The following is a 17,710-nucleotide window of genomic DNA, read 5'->3' on the forward strand; positions in this document are numbered from 1 at the left end:
GACATATCGGATAAAGAATTGTTATCTAAAATACAAAGAAAACTCTTAAAGCTCAACAAAACAAACCACCCAGGGAACTCCCTGGTAGTCCAGTGGTCAGGTCTTAGTGCTTTCACTGTCAAAGGCCCAGGTTCAATCCCTGGATGAGGAAATAAGATCCTGAAAGCCACACAGCACAGCCAAAAAAACAAGTTCTTGAAAAAAATGGGCCAATAACTTGAACAGACATCTCTCCAAAAAAGAGATACAAATGACCAACAAGCACATGAAAAGATGTTCAACATCATGAATCAGGGAAATGCCAATGAAAACCACAATAAGCTACTACCTCACACCCATGAGGACAGCTACTAGGAAAATGTCAGAAAATAACCAGTGTTGTCAAGGATGCAGAGAAACTGGAGCCCTTGCACAGTGGTGGCCTGCTGGAAAACATTATGGAGGTTCTTCAAAAAAGTAAACTGAGATTTAACACATGATCCAGAAATCCCACTTCTGAGTTTATACTGAAAGGAAGTAAAAATAGGGACCTGAACAGGTACACCAAGGCTCATAGCAGCAATTGTCACAATTGCCAAAAGGTAGATGTGTCATGAGAGATGGAAGAGTAAACAAAATGTGGTTTAGACATACACACAGTGGAGTACCATTCAGCTTTTTTTTTTTTAATATTTATTTTTTATTTATTTACTTGGCTGCACCAGGTCTTAGTTGTGGCACCCAGGATCCTCAATCTTCATTGTGGCAAGCAGGATCTTTAATTGCAGCATGTGGGATCTAGTTGCCTGACTACGGATGGAACCTGGGCCCCCTGCATTGACAGCTCAGAGTCTTAGCCACTGGACCACCAGGGCAGTCCCTCACTCAGCTTTAAAAAGGAAGAAAATCCTGACACCCGCTACAACATGAATGAGCCTTGAGGATGTAAACGAAGCTAAGTGAAATAAACCAATCACAAAAGTCAATCACTGTATGAACCTATTCATGAGGTCCCAGAGTAATCAATTCAGACAGAACGCAGGATGTGGGCCAGGGGATGGAGAGTGAGAGGCTCAGTTTGGGAAGATGAGAAAGTTCTGAGATGATGGTGGTGATGGGGCACAATATGGATGTACTCAATGCCCCTGACCTATACACTTAAAACTGGTTAAAACTGGAACTTCCCTGGTGGCATGGCAGATAAGAATCTGCCTGCCAATGCAGAGGAGACACGTTTGACCCCGATCCAGGAAGATTCCACATGCCGTGGAGCAACTAAGCCTGTGCGCCACAACTACTGAAGCCTGTGCACCTGAATCTGGACTTTGCAACAACAGAAGCCATGCAATGAAGCCTGAGCACTGCAATGAAGATTAGCCCCTGCTTGCTGCAACTAGAGAAAGCCCACGCACAGCTACTAAGACCCAGCACAACCAAAAACAACAACAATAATTTTTAACGGTTGAAACTATACATTTTTATCTTAAAAAATATTTTAGCACAAAAAATTACAATAAAGGCTTCTTTAAAAAAAAAATCCCCCCCCAAAAAAAAAAATCCCATATTCTACACACAACAATAAACAACAAACCAGATCCATGGAACATAAATGACACTCAGCTTCACCACGAACAAGTAGGCAAAGTAAGTGGAGGCTCTTCAGGGGACAGGCTTTGCCCCTCAGACTGGAAAAGACAGAGGTCAGCTCCTCCATGTTGCTGAGTGTGAGATATCCTGACTTTGAGAGACACTTTGGCACCTAAGTGGAAATATGCCAATCTAACAATTTCACTTTAAAAATACTATAAAAACGTTCACCTAAATCTGCAAAGAGAGAAGCACGAGGAGCTCATCAAAACATACTCTGTTATCACAAAAATGTAGAAACCACCCAAAGGATCTATCAATCAAAGACTAAACCACGGTACTCGCAGTGAACTACTTTCCAGTTTATAAACACATATTTAGCAATACAAAAATGTGCAATTTTTTGGATCAATTTTTTTCTCCTATAAAATATTTGCTCACTATAAAAACTCAAGTATAGCAAAAGCTCAATTAAAATGTAAAAATTTCACACTGCATCAACAGGAATGGTTGAGTAGTTCACTCTGCTGTTTTTATGTTTCTCAGTATGTGTGAAATTTTTCTGTAAAAACGTTAAACACAAAGTGTTCCCAGTGATGTGGGTGTGCAGATCCATCTGTGTGGGTTCACTCTCTTCAACACACTAGTGTTGGGTCTGGTTTTCATGAGCATGACAACTCCTTCCTCATTTGCAGATTCTTTTGACTTTATGGTGCTTTCTGTCGTGCAAAAGTTTTTAATCTGTACGTAGTCAAATTTGAAAGCATCGTCCTTCACTGTTTCTGACAAGCATGTCATAAGGTGAAAGGGTCTTTATCCAGCCAAGGTTTTCTGGAGTCAAGAACCAAGCAAAGACTCCATAAGGACACAACTCACTCAGGTGTGGGAGGGACACACACGTTTAATTTTCATGTAGAGGAAGGGCATTAAGTGACATCAACACTAAGCATGTGGCTTGTCATGAGTGCCTGTTTGGGCTGCTCCTCAGGCAGCCCCCTGTTACCTGCCACAGACCCCATGCCCTGAGGGAGCAGAAGAACCACACAGGCGGCCCTTTGCTGCTGGCGCCAAGTGCAACATACCTGTACCCACCCCAGAGGACCAGCCTGTGGCAGAATCCTACCACTCTGTGTAACTGGACACATCACAGGTCTGTTTAACACCTGACACAGCACTTCAAAGGTGAACTTTTCACAAATGTATATAAATTTAACAAGCAAAAACAAAATTATTTAATATCATCTATAGGAAAATAACGCATGACACAAGCTCTCACCTGGCTCAGCCTCATGTCCATCAGAGTGTTCCTGGCTTGGCCAATCTTCCTCATGTCCAGCTCACCTGTGCCGGGTGTCATCAACCCAGGTGTCATCCCACCTGGGTATGGGGTGTTCAGTCCGCCTGGATAGGGTGTGTTCAGGCCTCCAAATTGCTAGGGGAGCAAGGACAAAAGGCTGGCCTGCATTTTCATGCATTTCATTCTCATCTCTCCAAAGTCTTTCCACTGGAGCCTGACATCTGAACTGTCAGATGGACTCCAGCCCCTGCCCTGCCCTGCCCACCCTCTGCTCCCACCACTGGTCTGTGTGACCACACAGGAAGAAGCCCTGTCCACTGTCTCTGTGGAGGCTCACAGTTTGCCGGGGATCCACTGAAGTGTGGTTCTCTCCAGTTTGTAAATGTTTGGCAAAGAAACTGTCAGGAACTGGGGTCAGCTTCTCATAGCGGGGATTCCGCTGGCGTTTGTTTCTGGCGTCGCCGACCTCAGGGATGCTTAGCCACTCTTCTTCAGTGACTTCTGCCAGTTTCCTCTGGAAACACCATGCCCCCCCCAAAACATTAATTCTCTGGCAGAATTTCACAGGCACCACAAAAACCACTTTCTCCCTGACCCCTATCACCCAAATCATGGTGCCTGAAGGAAGGGCTCTGATGCAGACATATTTCTCTACTTCACTTAGAAAAATCAACCTGTTGGATCTGCTCTGCTTCACTCAGATGTTAAGTTGTTCTGTCAAAGCCCAGAGGACAGGCTCAGAAAACCTGACATCTAAACAACACAGCTACAAAGTTACAAGAAAATCAGCTCATCTGTCCCACCTGCTCTAGTGAGAAAATGCTTTCCCCACACATGCACTTAGGTAAGCACACCCCAGCAGGGCCCTTCTCCCACCCTCTGAACAAAACACAGAGCAGAGCCTCATCAGTGAGCCCCACAGGCTCTGTTCTCTGCTGGGAAGGGCATGAGGAAGAGCAAGTCACCGTTCTGCTCACTTTGAGATCTGAGAACTGCTGCTGAATTTTGGGACGCTCCATGCGATATTTCTCAATTTCTTCTTTTTCCCTCTGCTCCCTAGAAATAAAATGTGTGTACACATTAGAAATCCTGGATGTCCATTCTGAAACAAGTCACTTTATTACCCTTCCTAATTAAATCACCAACAAGAGTAATTTCACACACTAAGCAGCTAAATCAAATCTATTTTAAGGCAACAATGGACACATGCACAAATAACTCCATTTGCTACCTGATAAAAACTAAAGAGTTGTCTTATTACAAACAAACACTTGCATCTGACACAAGTATGTGCTGTGCTGTGCTTAGCTGCTCAGTCATGTCCGACTTTTTGCAACCCCATGGGCTGTAGCCTGCCAGCCTCCTTTGTCCTTGAGGATTCTCCAGGCAAGAATACTGGAGTGGGTTGCCATGCCCTCCCATGACACAAGTATATTTACTGCTTTAAAATTCTATAAAATCTCAAAAGGAAGGACCATCTTGTGATACTTATTTCAGGAGGAAAGATGAAGCATAGTCCTAGCTGCCCATCCGAATGGGTTCCTGGTGACTCAGGCCAGGCTGGTGTGAACACAGAGAGCAGTGGGCAACGATGACAAAGAGTCAACCAAGTAAGCTAAACCAGAGGGACGCCAGTCCAGTGGTGATGACATCACAACACTGAGATTCACACTTTCCTCCACAAAGTTAGGTAGGAATCTCAAAGTACAGTGATGAATGATGTGCTTGGAAAAGACAAAAACCTCTCTGTGGACCAGAGACAGTCCATCATCATAGCTCATGGTTTTCTGGCCAAAGACATTCCATGTGATTTGAATCAAGCCTTGGGCTCCAACTTCTAATCCACCAGATGCACTGACAGGGCAACAAAAGGCACCCTAGGAATATGGGCAGTCATTCAGTAAAGGGGTGGGGTGGGGTGGGGTGTGTGTGCCTAGGAGACGTGCCCAAAAATTGGTTCTGACTATCCTGATTGGGAAAGGCAATACGATGATAACCAGCTATCAGGTTAACAAAGATGGACCACTCAGCACCAGGACAAACTGCGCCTACAAGGATCCAGCAGAGCCCGCCTGCAGAAGCAGGCCAAGCCAATGTGCAAACTGAACAGTGCAGGCTACGTGGCCTGAAGTCACTTAAGTACAACTTTCTGGATGTATACATGTCACTCAGGTTTTCTTAAATGAATAAATTCCAGAAGATTGCAATCAAGTCTTCTTTAACACGCAAAACCACTTAATTACAACACATGTAAACTCAAGCATGTTAAAGACTGTGCTTTTAAAAAAATTCCCTTGGTGCACACTTCAGCAGCCCATACACTAAAATTGGAACAATACAGAGAAGACTAGCATGGCCTCTGCATAAGGATGGGGCTTCCCAGGGGGCGCAGTAGTCAAGAATCTGCCTGCCAACGCAGGAGATACAAGAGACACGAGTTTGATCCTTGGGTTGAGAAGATCCCCTGGAATAGGAATTGGCAACTCACTCTAGTATTCTTGCCTGGGAAATTCCTGGACAGAGGAGCCTGGCGAGCTACAGTCCATGGGATCTCAAAGAGTCAGACACGACTGAGCACACACATATGCATTCATGTGTGTGCTATGATGACACACAAATTCGTGAAGTGTTCCATATTTTTATATTGTTGTATGGCAGAAACCAACACAACACTGTAAAGCAATTTTCCTCCAATTAAAATATAAATTAAAAAAATAATAATGATACTCTTGATTAAAAAAACTTTTCTGAAAAACAGAAGTTCACGCCTCTAATAAGATCTTCAAAAAATTTAAAAATTCTACATATGAGAAGAGAACTCTATGTTTAACAAGCAGTAGAAAGAAAAAAGTAAACAAAATGTTACCTGTCACCTTCCAGGCATATGAATAAACATTACCCTTTTACCTAAACTTAAACCTCCCTGTCCAAATATTCCACAGTGAGAATGCATTCTTTTTTGTAGTAAAAAATATAAAAAATTTATAAAGCAATAAAACTTATTTTAATAAGCAATAAAACTTATTATAGTCCTATGTTTACTTCGCATAAATTTCCCCAGTAAAGGACAAGGAATCAGAAAGTTGCCACTGAGGTAACATCAAGGACAGACAAGCCCAAGATCAGTGCTACACACCCACCTGAGCTACCAGAGGGAAAACACGAGGGCCCCATGGTGGGGCAGAGAGAGGGTGGGTCTTACCTAAGCCTGCCTGAGCCTCTTGCCTTCCAGCTCACTGCAGTCTGTCCCTACCAGCCCAGCCCAACAACGACATGAGCAACAAGACTCTCCAGACACAGCTGCCTGTCCACAAGGATTTTGATGGTCATTTGCTATCTTCAGTGAATCTCCAAATTATTTAATACACAGTCATCAATATCACCACATGCATTTCAAAGATGGTAAACCCAATGCAGTCAGAATAATCCCCCCAATTCTGTGAATTTCCAGAAAGTCAAACAAGGAGTTCCTAAGCTCTCCACTCTAGTTCCTAGGCCCTGAGGTACTGGGAAACAGTCACAGATCGAGCCCCAGGCAACCACAAAGCTGAGCTGACAGACGTCCTATTTTTGCAACCTTTCTCCAAGTATGAAATAAATCAAAACAAAGCTTTTTTCGGACTTCCGCAGCAGTCCAGTGGTTAGGACTCCATGCTTCCACTGCAGGGGTCACAGGTTCAATCCTGCTGAGGAACGAAGATCCCACATGCTACAGAGTGTGCCTAAAAACAAACACATTTCCCTCCCCCCCCAAGTTAGATAAACACAGAGTGAAGAGTGATAATCTGTCTTACCTTCTCTCCTTCCTTCTTTCATCCATCCTTTTATCCAGGGCTGCATAGATAGCATCTGCTTCCTCATCATCTTTTTCATAGGGCCCACTTGAGAAGAGACTCCCAGCATAGCCATTAAACTGAGAACCAAACAACATTCTTAGAGGAGCGGCTTCTCCTCCAATACAACCCCCCCACTGGCAGCAACAGAACACATCTAGCTGCAAAATGCTAGCTTAACAATTTTTTTTCAGGCAGTTAAACCCAAATTGAAGGATAACAAAATAGCTGATGAGTACTCTTCAAAATTGTCAAGGGCATGCAAGAGAGTGTATCTACACCAATCAGAGGAGACTAAGGAGACACAACATGCCAGGTGGGATCCTGGATCGGGCCCCAGGCAGGAGTAGGACACAGGTGGAAAAACCAGGGGAACTGAAGTAAGATCTGTAAGTTAATAGTGCTGTACCAATGTTAATTTCCTGGTTTCAATAATAGTACTAGGGTGCATAGAAAACTAAATTCAATATCCTGGGATAAACCATAATGGAAAAGAATATAAAAAAGAATGTATATAAGTGTATAGCTGAATCACTTTGCTGTACAGCAGAAATACAGTATTGTAAATCAGCTATACCTTAAAATAAAAATGAAAATAAAAATAAATAAACACTTAAAAAAATAAAAATAGGACTCTCCCTGGTGGTCCAGTGGTTTCCAATGCACCCCCAAGCAGGGGGTGCTGGATCAATCCCTGGTTGGGGAACTAAGATCACACATGCCGTGCTGCACGACCAAGAATAAGTAAGTAAATTTTTTAAAAACACAATAATAGTACTAGGGATATGTAAGATGAGGAGAAACTTGTGAAGGGTATGCAGGAAGTCTCCATACTATTTTTGAAACATCTCTATAACTTTAAAGTTATTTCAAAATTAAATTTTTATTTTTTTAATTAAAAATTAAATTTTTAAAAACATTTTCCTCTGAGGAAAAATACCATCTGTTGTAATATATCTATAGAAAACCTCATAGACCAAACAAGAATTAACTAAGAAGACAAGAACTAACACAAATGAAGACAAACATTACCACCAATTCCACTTACAATTTCCCTCATTAGGGCTTTCCTGGTGGCTCAGTGGTGAAGAATCCACCTGCCAATGCAGGTGACATGGGTTTAATCCCTGATCCAGGAAGATCCCACATGTCTCAGAGCAAGCAGCCCATGCACCACAACTCTTAAGCCTGTGCTGGAGAGCCCAGGAACCGCAACAACTGAAGCCACCACAATGAGAAGCCCTCTCACTGCAACTGGAGAGTAGCCCCTGCTTGCCACAACCAAAGAAAGTCTGTGCAGCAAGGAAGACCCAGCACAGCCCCCAAAAAAGAATAAGAAAAATAAAAGTTTAATAAAAAAAATTTTCATCTTTAAAGACCAGCCAAGCTACGTCAATGTGACAGTTCTAATATCAGCAAGTGCATCTCTTCTGAAGCAACCACAAAAGGGCACATTTCATTGTATTTGTCCTGCTCCTCCTCACACTCTGTACATGCTGTCCCCTAACCTTGAGGAGCTGAAACAGTCAATATACCCATTACTCCAAGCCGCTCATCAAATGCCCACAGCACACTGTCCCACACAAATCACCTCATCATAATTGGTGTCATTAAGATCCTCATCATCATCATCTGCAGCCTGGCTCTTCTTCATCTGGTCCCCGACGGTCCTCTTGCCTGGGGGCGCATGGCGGTCATCCACAGGATCGTTGGCATCCCGAGCAGGCCCGATGTCTGAGCGGGTGGTGAAACCAGTGGCGCTGCAGGAAACCCCAAGGCACCCATTTACCCTGTGCCAAGACGCTTCCCAGCTGTCACCTCATGACACCTTTTTCTAACTCCTCTGGGAAATCTTCAAAGAGCCCAGAGACAGTGAACTCCATACAGCTTTGCTCTCACACACTGCTTGTCTGCCATCTTCAGGAGAGAAACCTAAGGAGGTTCTGAGATTCGCCTGGGCACCAGACCTCCCTGCTTCTAGGTCCCAGCCTCCCATTTCCAACAGCCTGACAATCAGCCCCCTCTCCCAATCCACCAGGTCCTCAATCAATGTGGCCCAGTCAGAGTTCCTCCTTTGTCCCACCCTACAGCTGCTCTGGGCCGTTTCAGTCAATGGTGACAGTGCTCCCCCAGGCACCACAGCATCAACTTTGCTTCCTTCTCCCTCCCATCTCATTAGAAAATACCCTGGTGCTGGGAAAGATTGAAGGCAGGAGGAGAAGGGATGATAAGAGGATGAGATGGTTGGACGGCATCACTGACTCAATAGACATGAGTTTGAACAAGCTCCGGGAGATGGTGAAGGACAGGGAAGCCTGGCGTGCTGCAGTCCACGGAGTGGCAAAGAGTTGGACACAACTGAGCAACTGAACAACAACCCTCCCATCTGTGTCCAAATTCTACAGGCTCTACCACCAAAATCCCTCCTCCCATTCCGGCTACCCCCACATGTAGCTCTCCTTCTGCTTCAATGCAGCTCTGAGCACAGTATACTGAGGCGTCTGCCTCTCTAATGCCTACAGGGCCTCTGGTCCCTCTGCTCCTGTGGTTCCACCCACACAGATTCCTGGCAACTCCCTCTTCTTCCTCCACACTTCATTTTCTTTCTTAACTGCCCAGCACACAATGGGTCAGTTTCTTCTTTGACCCTGCCACAACTGTATACCCTTACATCCTCCTTCTTTTCTTTTGTTTTTTTTTATTTTAAAAATATGGAACGCTTCACGAATTTGCGTGTCATCCTTGCGCAGGGGCCATGCTAATCTTCTCTGTATCGTTCCAACTTTAGTATATGTGCTGCCGAAGCGAGCACCTTACATCCTCCTTCTAAACTTGGCTCGGATGCTGGCGGCTGGAACCCCAGAGTTGTAAATCTGTTTCTCTTTATGTACTTATTTACACAAATACCTCATCTCTCCTGTTAAATTGCAAGTCCACTGAAAACGCTGTCAATTATCTTAGACTTATGTGTGCCCCGGATTCTAACGTGCATAACGCTGAACATAATACTCCCAACAAGAGAAACCCAATAGTCTTCTAGACCAAATGTGTAACAAACAAATAAGATGATGATTGCTCATTTACTCAACAATATACGGTAGGCACCTGACCTGGGGGACGCAGTCCCAAGGCTCACCAATGCCACCCCTACCCTAGGGGAGTAGAGAGTCTGAAGCAGCAGCAATATGACCAGCAACACCTCAGAAGTGAATGAGGTACCACGGGGAGCGGCCACACAGAGGACTCCAGCCGGCTCGTGGGAAGAGAAGATGTCACGCTCAAGACAGGGCTGGCAGGTCTGCCTGGCCTAGGGGTTAAAGTAGCTATGGTGCTCCGACTACATTACGGGGACTCGCGACATCGCCACTGCAGACTGGCAAGACGGTGCTGCCACCCACCCTGGGGACCGAAACCGGGCTCAGAGCCGGCACGCCAACTCCAACCGTCCCGGCACCTCGGGGCAGACGACCTCCCTCGGGTCTGCCCTAATCCAACGTGCTGTTCTTCCCACAAGGATCAGACTGACCCCAAACCATCCCTGCTCTCGTCCTCCCAGTCGCCGTCGGCGGGCGCCCCGACCCAGGCCCCTTCCCTCCGCGCGCGGCCCGCTCCAGGCCTCACCCTCGGCCCAGCCCCGGCACGTAGCCGAGAGGGGCGGGCATGCCCAAGAACGGCTTCTTCTTCTTGTTCATGGCGACGGTGACGCCAAAGGCCAATAATGGAAAAGACCCTGGCCCCGGCCAGAGGCGAAACACCACAGAACTCTTTAAGTTCCGCCGCAGGAAGCAATTGCCCCCTGCCTCACCCGTGCCCCGGAAGCAGAACGCCCCGTACGACGCAGCCCCGCCCACCATGGATTCCCCGGGCGGAAGTTCATGGAACAAGACTTCCGGCAGCTTCCAGCGGCTCCAGGCCGCGACTAAGGGGCGGAGACACAGAGTGCATGCGCGGGAGCACCTGCTCCCGGCCCCCGCGGGCGAGCGATGTCTTGCTGAGCTATCTCTGCTAGACCTCCGAACTGAGCAGGGGCGGCCCTGCTTACAGCCTGTTCTCGATGCATTTCTGAGACCTTCCTATACTAGCAGGAACCCATGGGTCCTTTTCTTCCCTAAGCCACACACTTTGCCCTTCAGAATCGCCCTGGCCCTGGGTCAGGGCCTAATGCACCTGAACGGGCTGCAAACCTAGGCCGTTGTGTAGAGCTTGGTGGGTTGTATGTGTCGTGATCGCTGTGCCCCCGTGTGCAGTCTACTGCCCTGACTCTCAACACTCACATTCCTGGGCCCAATTCGGGCCCTTCCCACACCCCCACTATACCCTGAACATTCCTGTGACTCCGGAGAGGCTCAGAACCCAGACCCTAAAGAGTTAATTGATGAAAATAAATGCAGCAGAACAAGCCAGTATGTGAGCATGGGTGGTCACAACATGTGGGTGAATTCTTTGTGTGTTGGTAGGCACAGATGCAACTCAGACCATCCGTACTCATTTGAGGTGGACATGCAGGACTGTCCTGCATACATGTCTGAGTGTCCATGTGCACCTTTGCTGAGATGGCTGTGGGACATTCTCTGGCCCCCACATATACCTAGGGAGAGCCATCAGGTTGTTGGCAGAGCAAAAAGCTGGTCACGAGTCCGGCCTTCTACTGGAGGAGGCAGCTGCCAGCCCACTCTAACACTTCTCACTGGAGCTCCGAAGCAAACGCAGTGCTTCTGCCTGCTGCAGCCTCCTCGGAGTTTCTCTCTCCTGCCTGTCCCCAGCCGACCCCTCTTTCACACCACGTCCTTGGCACTGAGTCAGATTCCAGAGCTACAGAAGGCAGGGGAGAGACCCTGCTGTCCTCCTGAAGTTCACAGTGTGGTGTGGGCTGAGACGGTCAAACTGGCTTCTCTGGGGAAACGTGCCCATTCCAAGGGAGACCTCCGTAAAGGTCTGCAGAATGCATGAATAAAGGAATGGGTAAGTAAACTGACATAGGAGAATGGAGGGGAGGGGTGGGTCTGGCCATTGACCTAAGCCCCAGAGGGCAGAGGGTCCCAGGAGAAAGTAGGATACCCTTTCCCCTTTCGGTCCCTGCCTCGGGTGCTCCTGCGGACGCCTGGACGCCGTGCAGCTGCACAGAGTCATTCGTTCTTGGAGTCATGCCCAGGTGCGCACGGCCGCCCCTTGCCCTGGCAGCCGCCCTCCGCGCTCGCAGATCCGCGCGCCGCCGACACCCCTCGGAGCTCCCGGAGCGCGCCCGGCTCTCAGGGCTCGGCGGCAGGTGCCTCGCCGCGCAGACTCGCCGGGCGCGGGGACCGGCTCAGGCGCGGGGCCGGTTGGGGCGGGGCGGCGGCGCGCGTTCCCCGCCGGCCACACGGGCCGCCCTGCGCCCGGCGAGGGGCGTGTGCACCGGCGGGGTACTCGCGGGCCCCATGTTCACGGAGCTGAGAACCAAGCCGAGCCCCCCGCGAGGCCGTGCCGGGGCTGTGCGCGCCGGCTTCGGGGAGCGTCGGGATGTGGATGGTGAGCGGGGCTGGACCGGGGCGCGGGGCTATCGCTGTCTGCGGGCTCTGAGGACCGGAGGGACAGGGGCGGGTCCTAGCGTACTCTAAACGGCCCCCGCGGTCGGAACAGGGGGCGCGTCCCGGCTGAACCGGGTGCCCAATGTCTTTGTCCCGCGCTGAGTCGAGGGCGGGGGTTGCGGGGGCGGCGGTCAGGGCTTGGGGGTCGGCGCGCCCGGGCTTGGGGGAGGTGACCCGCCGGGGCTTCTGTCCCCAGGCTAGCACCGCCCTGCGGTCACCTTTTCCTTCGCGCGTAGTAAATCTCCCTCGGCCCCTGCAGTGGGGCCCAGAGGGGGCCAAGGCCAGGGACAGCTCGGGAGCCCCCGCCCCATTTCCTTCTGGAATTCTGACATTGGGGCTGGAAGGGAGGGACGGACAGACTGACGGATGGAGAGCCCTCCCCCGGCGTGGGGAGGAAATGGGCAGGGCCTGGCTGGCCCAAGACAGGTGCAGCGCGGGCAGAGACTTCCAACTGGTTATCCTGCCCAGAGGCCACACCAGGCGAAGCCCTGCGACCCGAGCGCCCATCCCCTCAGGATGCTGGCTTAGAATGAGTCTCCTTCCTCCATACTAGAACCCACCTAGGCTAGGCAGCGGCCACACTGGCCACACCCTCTGTCTGACCCTAGACCTCAAATTTAGAGTTACCGGTGGCCATCCAGTTCCAGAAAGTTGCAGGAATGGGAAGGAAAGAGTGGGAGAAGGATGTGGGTTTCCCTCAGTATTGAAACCTTCTGGGCACATCACCGAAGCCAACCCTCAGTGAGGTGAGGAGCTGTGTCTGTCGTAACCAGGGTTTCTCACCCGTCCTGCTGACAGGGTTGGTGGAGGACCCCGGGCTGGGATCCCCATCCTGCCTGCTGAGTCAAGGCCTGGATTCTGGAAAATGGGGCAGGCTGGCCCCTGCTTTTTGTCTGTCCCCAGCGTGCTGTTGACTTGTGGATACCATACATCCATCCGCTCAGTCATTCACAATGTTTCTGGGCATTTCCTGTGTCCAAAGACCTGTGCGAGGCTTTGGGAGGGGCTTGTCCAGGGCTCTGCCCGCCACCCCCCCCCCGACTTGTGTCAGCAACCAGCACAGAAATGACCGTAAAACTAAAATGCGATGAGTGTAATGAAGTTGGTGTGGGAAGAGAAAGCAGAAGGTGTCAGCTAAAGTCCCTGAGCACGTGGCTGCAGCCTGCATGTCTGTGCTGACCAGTGCAGGAGTGCCAGGAGCTACCCTGGACTGGGGGCCTGCAGGGGATCGGGGGTGGGGGGGAGCAGGAACCTTGTGGGCTTGCCCTGAGTTCAGCTTCTTGTTCATGAATCACAGCCAGTGAGCACAGCAGGAAGAGGCTGAGCCTCGAAGGAATGCCAGGGAGGGCTGCAGGGACTGGGTGCCTCTGATGATGTGGGCAGGCAGCCCAGCCATAGGGGTCTCACCACCACACAGGGGCTTCCAGGTTGCTCAGGCCAGCATTTCCTCGCAGGCAAGTCCTGTGTGTGGGCCCTGGTCGGATGTGGCTATGCCATTGAAGGAGGGGTCAGGGCTGACAGGCTAGTGCCTCACCTGGCTCTGAGTGTGAAGCTCCCTGGCAGGCATGTCTCACTCTAATTAAATAGAATCCAACAAGGGACTTCTCTGGTGGTCCAGTGGCTAAGACTCTGTACTCCCAATGCAGGGGGCCCAGGTTCAATCCTTGGTCAAGGAATTAGATCCCACATGCTGCAACTAAGACCCAGCATAGCCAAATTAAAAAAAAAAAAAAAAAATCCATCCAGCTTGCCAGAGCACAGACTGTGCTTCCCAAAGGTGGTGTCCTGAAGACAGCTCTTGCACACTTCCTTCTGTTTAGCGGGCTGGCGAACCCCTAGCTGGGAAAGTGCTTCTCCCCTTCAGTGGAGGGAAGATGGGTGGCGGGAAGCCAGCTCACAGGGAGATGAGCCCCTGTCCCTGACCGCTGTGACCAAGCACCCCTACCCTGCAGCCACTGCCCATTTCAACTTCTGCCGGACCCTCCTGGATCACACGGTGTCGGCCGAGAACATCCCCTGCCCCCTGCCTCGGACACCGGGTACCAGCCTCACGTGGCATGACTCCCGAAGCCAGAGGGCAGCTGGCGGCCGGCCGGTCAAGCTCCTGCAGCAGCCTGGCACCGAGGCCCCCCAGGTACCCACCCACCGACTATACCCACCTCAGCACCTGCCCTGCTTGCCACCTCTCTCCACCAGCCACCCCTCTCCCCACAGGGCCGGCTGTACTCTGACCACTATGGCCTATACCACACGAGTCCGTCGCTGGGTGGCCTGACGAGGCCCGTGGTCCTGTGGAGTCAGCAGGACGTCTGCAAGTGGCTCAAGAAACACTGTCCCCACAACTACCTCATCTATGTGGAGGCCTTCTCTCAGCACGCCATCACTGGTGCCTGGGGGGTGGGAGCTGGGGTGTGGCAGGGGCGTGGGGCTCCTCCCCCATCCCCTCTTTCTCGGTTTCCTCTTCTTCTGGGTCATCATCTCTCCCAGTTCCTCTGTTTCTGCTGTCACCTGGCTTTGCTCTGCTCAGTCTCCATTCATCCTTACCCGCCCTTCACCTCTCTCCCTCTCTTGCCTTGTCTCTGAGTCTCTGTCTGAGTCTCTGTCTCTGCCCACCCCACTTATGTTTTCCTCTGTCTCTGCCTTTGCTCTTGAAGCCCCTTGGATGGTGACCTGGGCTCCACCCCTCTCCTCTCCCCTCCCTCACAGGCCGGGCGCTGCTGCGGCTGAATGCAGAGAAGCTGCAGCGGATGGGGCTGGCACAGGAGGCGCAGCGGCAGGAGGTGCTGCAGCAGCTGCTGCACCTGCAGGTGCGCGAGGAGGGGCGGAGCCTGCAGCTGCTCAGCCAAGGTCAGTGGGAGGAGCCAAGAGAGCAGACCTGCTCAGACAGGCCTGGGGGTGGGGGACTGGGCCTGGAGGAGCCCTGGCGTGCAGGGTGGGCACACTGACCTCAGGAGGGTGGCCCGGGACCTCAGTAAGGGCCACCTGCACCCAGGCAGAGGGGACAATGCCAGAGGCCCCCGACTCTCCTTACCCCCATCCACCTCTTAGCTTCCTTCGGAAACATGTCCTAGCTGCTGCCTAGGCTTGAAATCCGGACCCCAGCACTGTGACCGGAGCCTCAGTGAGGAAGAAGCAGAGCTGGCCTCGCAGCCCCTCAGACCCTGCGTGGCCAAGCCTAGCCCAGTGGACAGGTGGGACCAGCATCACCACCGCCAACCATCTCTGGTTGTGCACTCCCGGCTTGCCTGGGAGTGGGGTGAGCGGGTAGGCAGGGGCTGCCTACCAGGTGGGGTCCTTCCTACCAGGACCTGAGCCCAGGCCCACCCCCTGGTGCTGCTGGCAGCATGCAGGGCAGCCACCTGGAGCCAGAGCAGATTTTGACATCCCCCCAGACTCCCAGGGAGCCTGTTTATTTATATTCCCTTCACCCGCGTTGATGTCCGCCCGCGTTGATGTCCGTCCTCCACTGCCTGCTGAGTCATGCGTCTTCTAGGCACCCTGCTCTCTCCCAGGGCCAGAGGTTTGCCCCTTGCCCCATTCACACCCTTCCCCAGCCCTGAGAGGACTGCCCTCACAGGTGGGATGAACTGCCAAGGCTCCCTTTGGTGTGTGCCCCTCCCCTGTTCCCACCCAGAGAGTGGTCATCAGCACAGGTCCAGCCAGGCACCATGTCAAGTGCTCTCACTCATTTCTGAAACCCTTACTATGTTCCATCTACTCATGGGGACTGGGACTCACACCCAAGACCTGACAGACACAAGGAGGACCACACCCAGCACCAATACCAGGCTCAGCTATGTCCTGGCCTTAGGTTGCGGAATGGCTCTCTCCTCCCAGGGTCATAGAGACTGCCTTCCAGGCTTAATCATGGGTGGGCATTCCAGGAAACCTGGATCCACACGAGAGCTGTCTTGACAGTAGCACCGCCTGCCCACCCAGGGGAGACCCAGCCAATGTGCAACCATGAATGGAGACCCATGCAACCATTCAGTGGGTCAGAGGGCCCCAGATTTGGGACTGGTGCAGCCGAGCAGAGGGAGAGCTAGGGTGGTCCCAACAGCCCCCACCTCTTGTTCCTCTGCCCACTCACTCCCCTAGGGGACTCTTAAAACCTCGGGTCAGTTGGTGCTGAGCCATGAGCCCCCAAGCTGTGCCCTGAGCTGGCCTCAGGATGGGAAGTTGGTTGTTGCAGGTCTCACATGGAATGTGAACAACTGGCCTGGTGCCTCCCACCCTGTGCACCCATCATGGAAAGCCCCTCGTCCTTCCCAGCTCCCCTGAATATCCCTAGCCATCTCTTGCCATCATGACATGACCCTTTCCAGGGATCCTTCCTCTTTCCCCTAGTGCCTCCTTGTCTTGCCCCCTCAACCTCACTGTGCTCCTGTCTCGTCTTTGTTGTTTTGCGTTTTTCTATTCTGACAAAAGAATCAGAAATAAACTTGGTTCTCAAGTGCCTGGAGTGTGGTGTCTGACTGAGACTATCCAGGCATGTGGGGGTACTGCTCAGAGCCTTGGTAGGGGGCACAAGCCTGGGCCTGGGAGGAGGGGGTGCCCTGAGCACCTGCCTCCAGCTGGGGCCACTAGGGGGCAGTGGTGTCCCACCCTGGCTGAGCACCTGTTTACCCCAAGACCCTGTCTGCCTTGACTGCCAGGTGGGCTGCACCCAGATGCAGACACAGGTGTGTTAGGTTCCTAGAGCTGCCTTAACAAATGACCACAACGAGGAGGCTTAACACAACAGAAATGAGCTTTCTCATTGCACTACAGGCCACAAGTCTGAAATCCTTGGGCAGCACTCCTTCCAGGACTCAGGAAAGAACACCTCCTTGTCTCTCTCAGCTTCTAGGGGCTGCCCCAGGGGATCCCTGGGCTCATGGACACACCATTCCATCCTGAATTCTGGGGTCCCATCACCTCTATGTCAAATCTCCCTCCTACAGGGACACTTGTCTTGAGAGGTAGGGCCCACCTGGATGAGCCAGGATCATCTTGTCATCTCAAGATCCTTAACTTAATCACGTCTGCAAAACCCTCATTCTAGATAAGGTCCCACTCATGGCTTCCAGCGACCTCAAATGACTGTCTTTTGGGGGTTCCCATTTAGCCCCTCACACAAGGTAATGCCCTGACATAAGAAACACACGGGTCACAGTACATGCCCCCATATGTACCCACACAGCAACCAGACACACACAAATACTAACAGAAAGGCCCCTGAAGCCTGGACACATAGGCACCAACACAGAGACACATAGATACCTGAGTCCAGATGTACAACACAGTGACACACAGGGTCCCAGCATCCTGTGACCTCCTAACACACAGAAAACACCAGGCACAGTGCACCCCACACACACAATACACACGACATCACATGTTACCCTGTGGCCTGGACACACATTCACTGAGACCTGGCCAACCATTTGGGTCCTAACATGCGACAG

The 17,710-nt window shown here is 51.3% G+C and overlaps 2 protein-coding genes and 2 non-coding genes across 7 annotated transcripts in view; 2 read left to right on the top strand and 2 right to left on the bottom strand.

Moving 5' to 3' along the window:
* The window catches only part of PRPF6 (pre-mRNA processing factor 6), a 34,430-nt gene extending 23,914 nt beyond the window's left edge, over positions 1 to 10,516 (bottom strand). The window contains exons 1-6 of the mRNA XM_043479447.1: positions 10,318 to 10,516; positions 8,288 to 8,456; positions 6,658 to 6,776; positions 3,841 to 3,919; positions 3,201 to 3,377; positions 2,843 to 2,998 (exon numbers count right to left, since the gene is read on the bottom strand). Coding sequence (XP_043335382.1) covers positions 2,843 to 2,998; positions 3,201 to 3,377; positions 3,841 to 3,919; positions 6,658 to 6,776; positions 8,288 to 8,456; positions 10,318 to 10,388 — 771 coding nt within the window. The 5' untranslated portion in view covers positions 10,389 to 10,516. The remainder of the gene's footprint in view (positions 1 to 2,842; positions 2,999 to 3,200; positions 3,378 to 3,840; positions 3,920 to 6,657; positions 6,777 to 8,287; positions 8,457 to 10,317) is intronic.
* LOC122449029 lies at positions 5,161 to 5,267 on the top strand. The gene has a single exon (XR_006271847.1). It is a non-coding gene; the product is annotated as a U6 spliceosomal RNA (small nuclear RNA).
* Positions 9,402 to 9,508, bottom strand: LOC122449109. The gene has a single exon (XR_006271911.1). It is a non-coding gene; the product is annotated as a U6 spliceosomal RNA (small nuclear RNA).
* A 649-nt stretch (positions 10,517 to 11,165) lies between the features above and the next one.
* On the top strand, positions 11,166 to 16,714 carry SAMD10 (sterile alpha motif domain containing 10). Of its 4 annotated transcripts, none has more exons than XM_043480403.1 (5): positions 11,896 to 12,204; positions 14,216 to 14,397; positions 14,478 to 14,649; positions 14,970 to 15,110; positions 15,312 to 16,714. In XM_043480403.1, exons 1-5 carry the CDS (start codon positions 12,114 to 12,116, stop codon positions 15,332 to 15,334), a joined length of 609 nt encoding a protein of 202 aa, XP_043336338.1. In that variant the 5' UTR covers positions 11,896 to 12,113; the 3' UTR covers positions 15,335 to 16,714. The 4 variants fall into 4 exon arrangements, with proteins under 4 accessions (XP_043336340.1, XP_043336338.1, XP_043336339.1 ...); XM_043480404.1 differs by having other exon boundaries at positions 15,335 to 16,714; XM_043480405.1 differs by lacking the exons at positions 11,896 to 12,204; positions 15,312 to 16,714 and adding an exon at positions 11,166 to 11,658 and having other exon boundaries at positions 14,478 to 15,104.
* The last annotated feature ends 996 nt before the right edge of the window (positions 16,715 to 17,710 follow it).

Source organism: Cervus canadensis, chromosome 10, assembly GCF_019320065.1.
Source record: "Cervus canadensis isolate Bull #8, Minnesota chromosome 10, ASM1932006v1, whole genome shotgun sequence".
In the NCBI taxonomy this organism is placed as follows: Eukaryota; Metazoa; Chordata; class Mammalia; order Artiodactyla; family Cervidae; genus Cervus; species Cervus canadensis.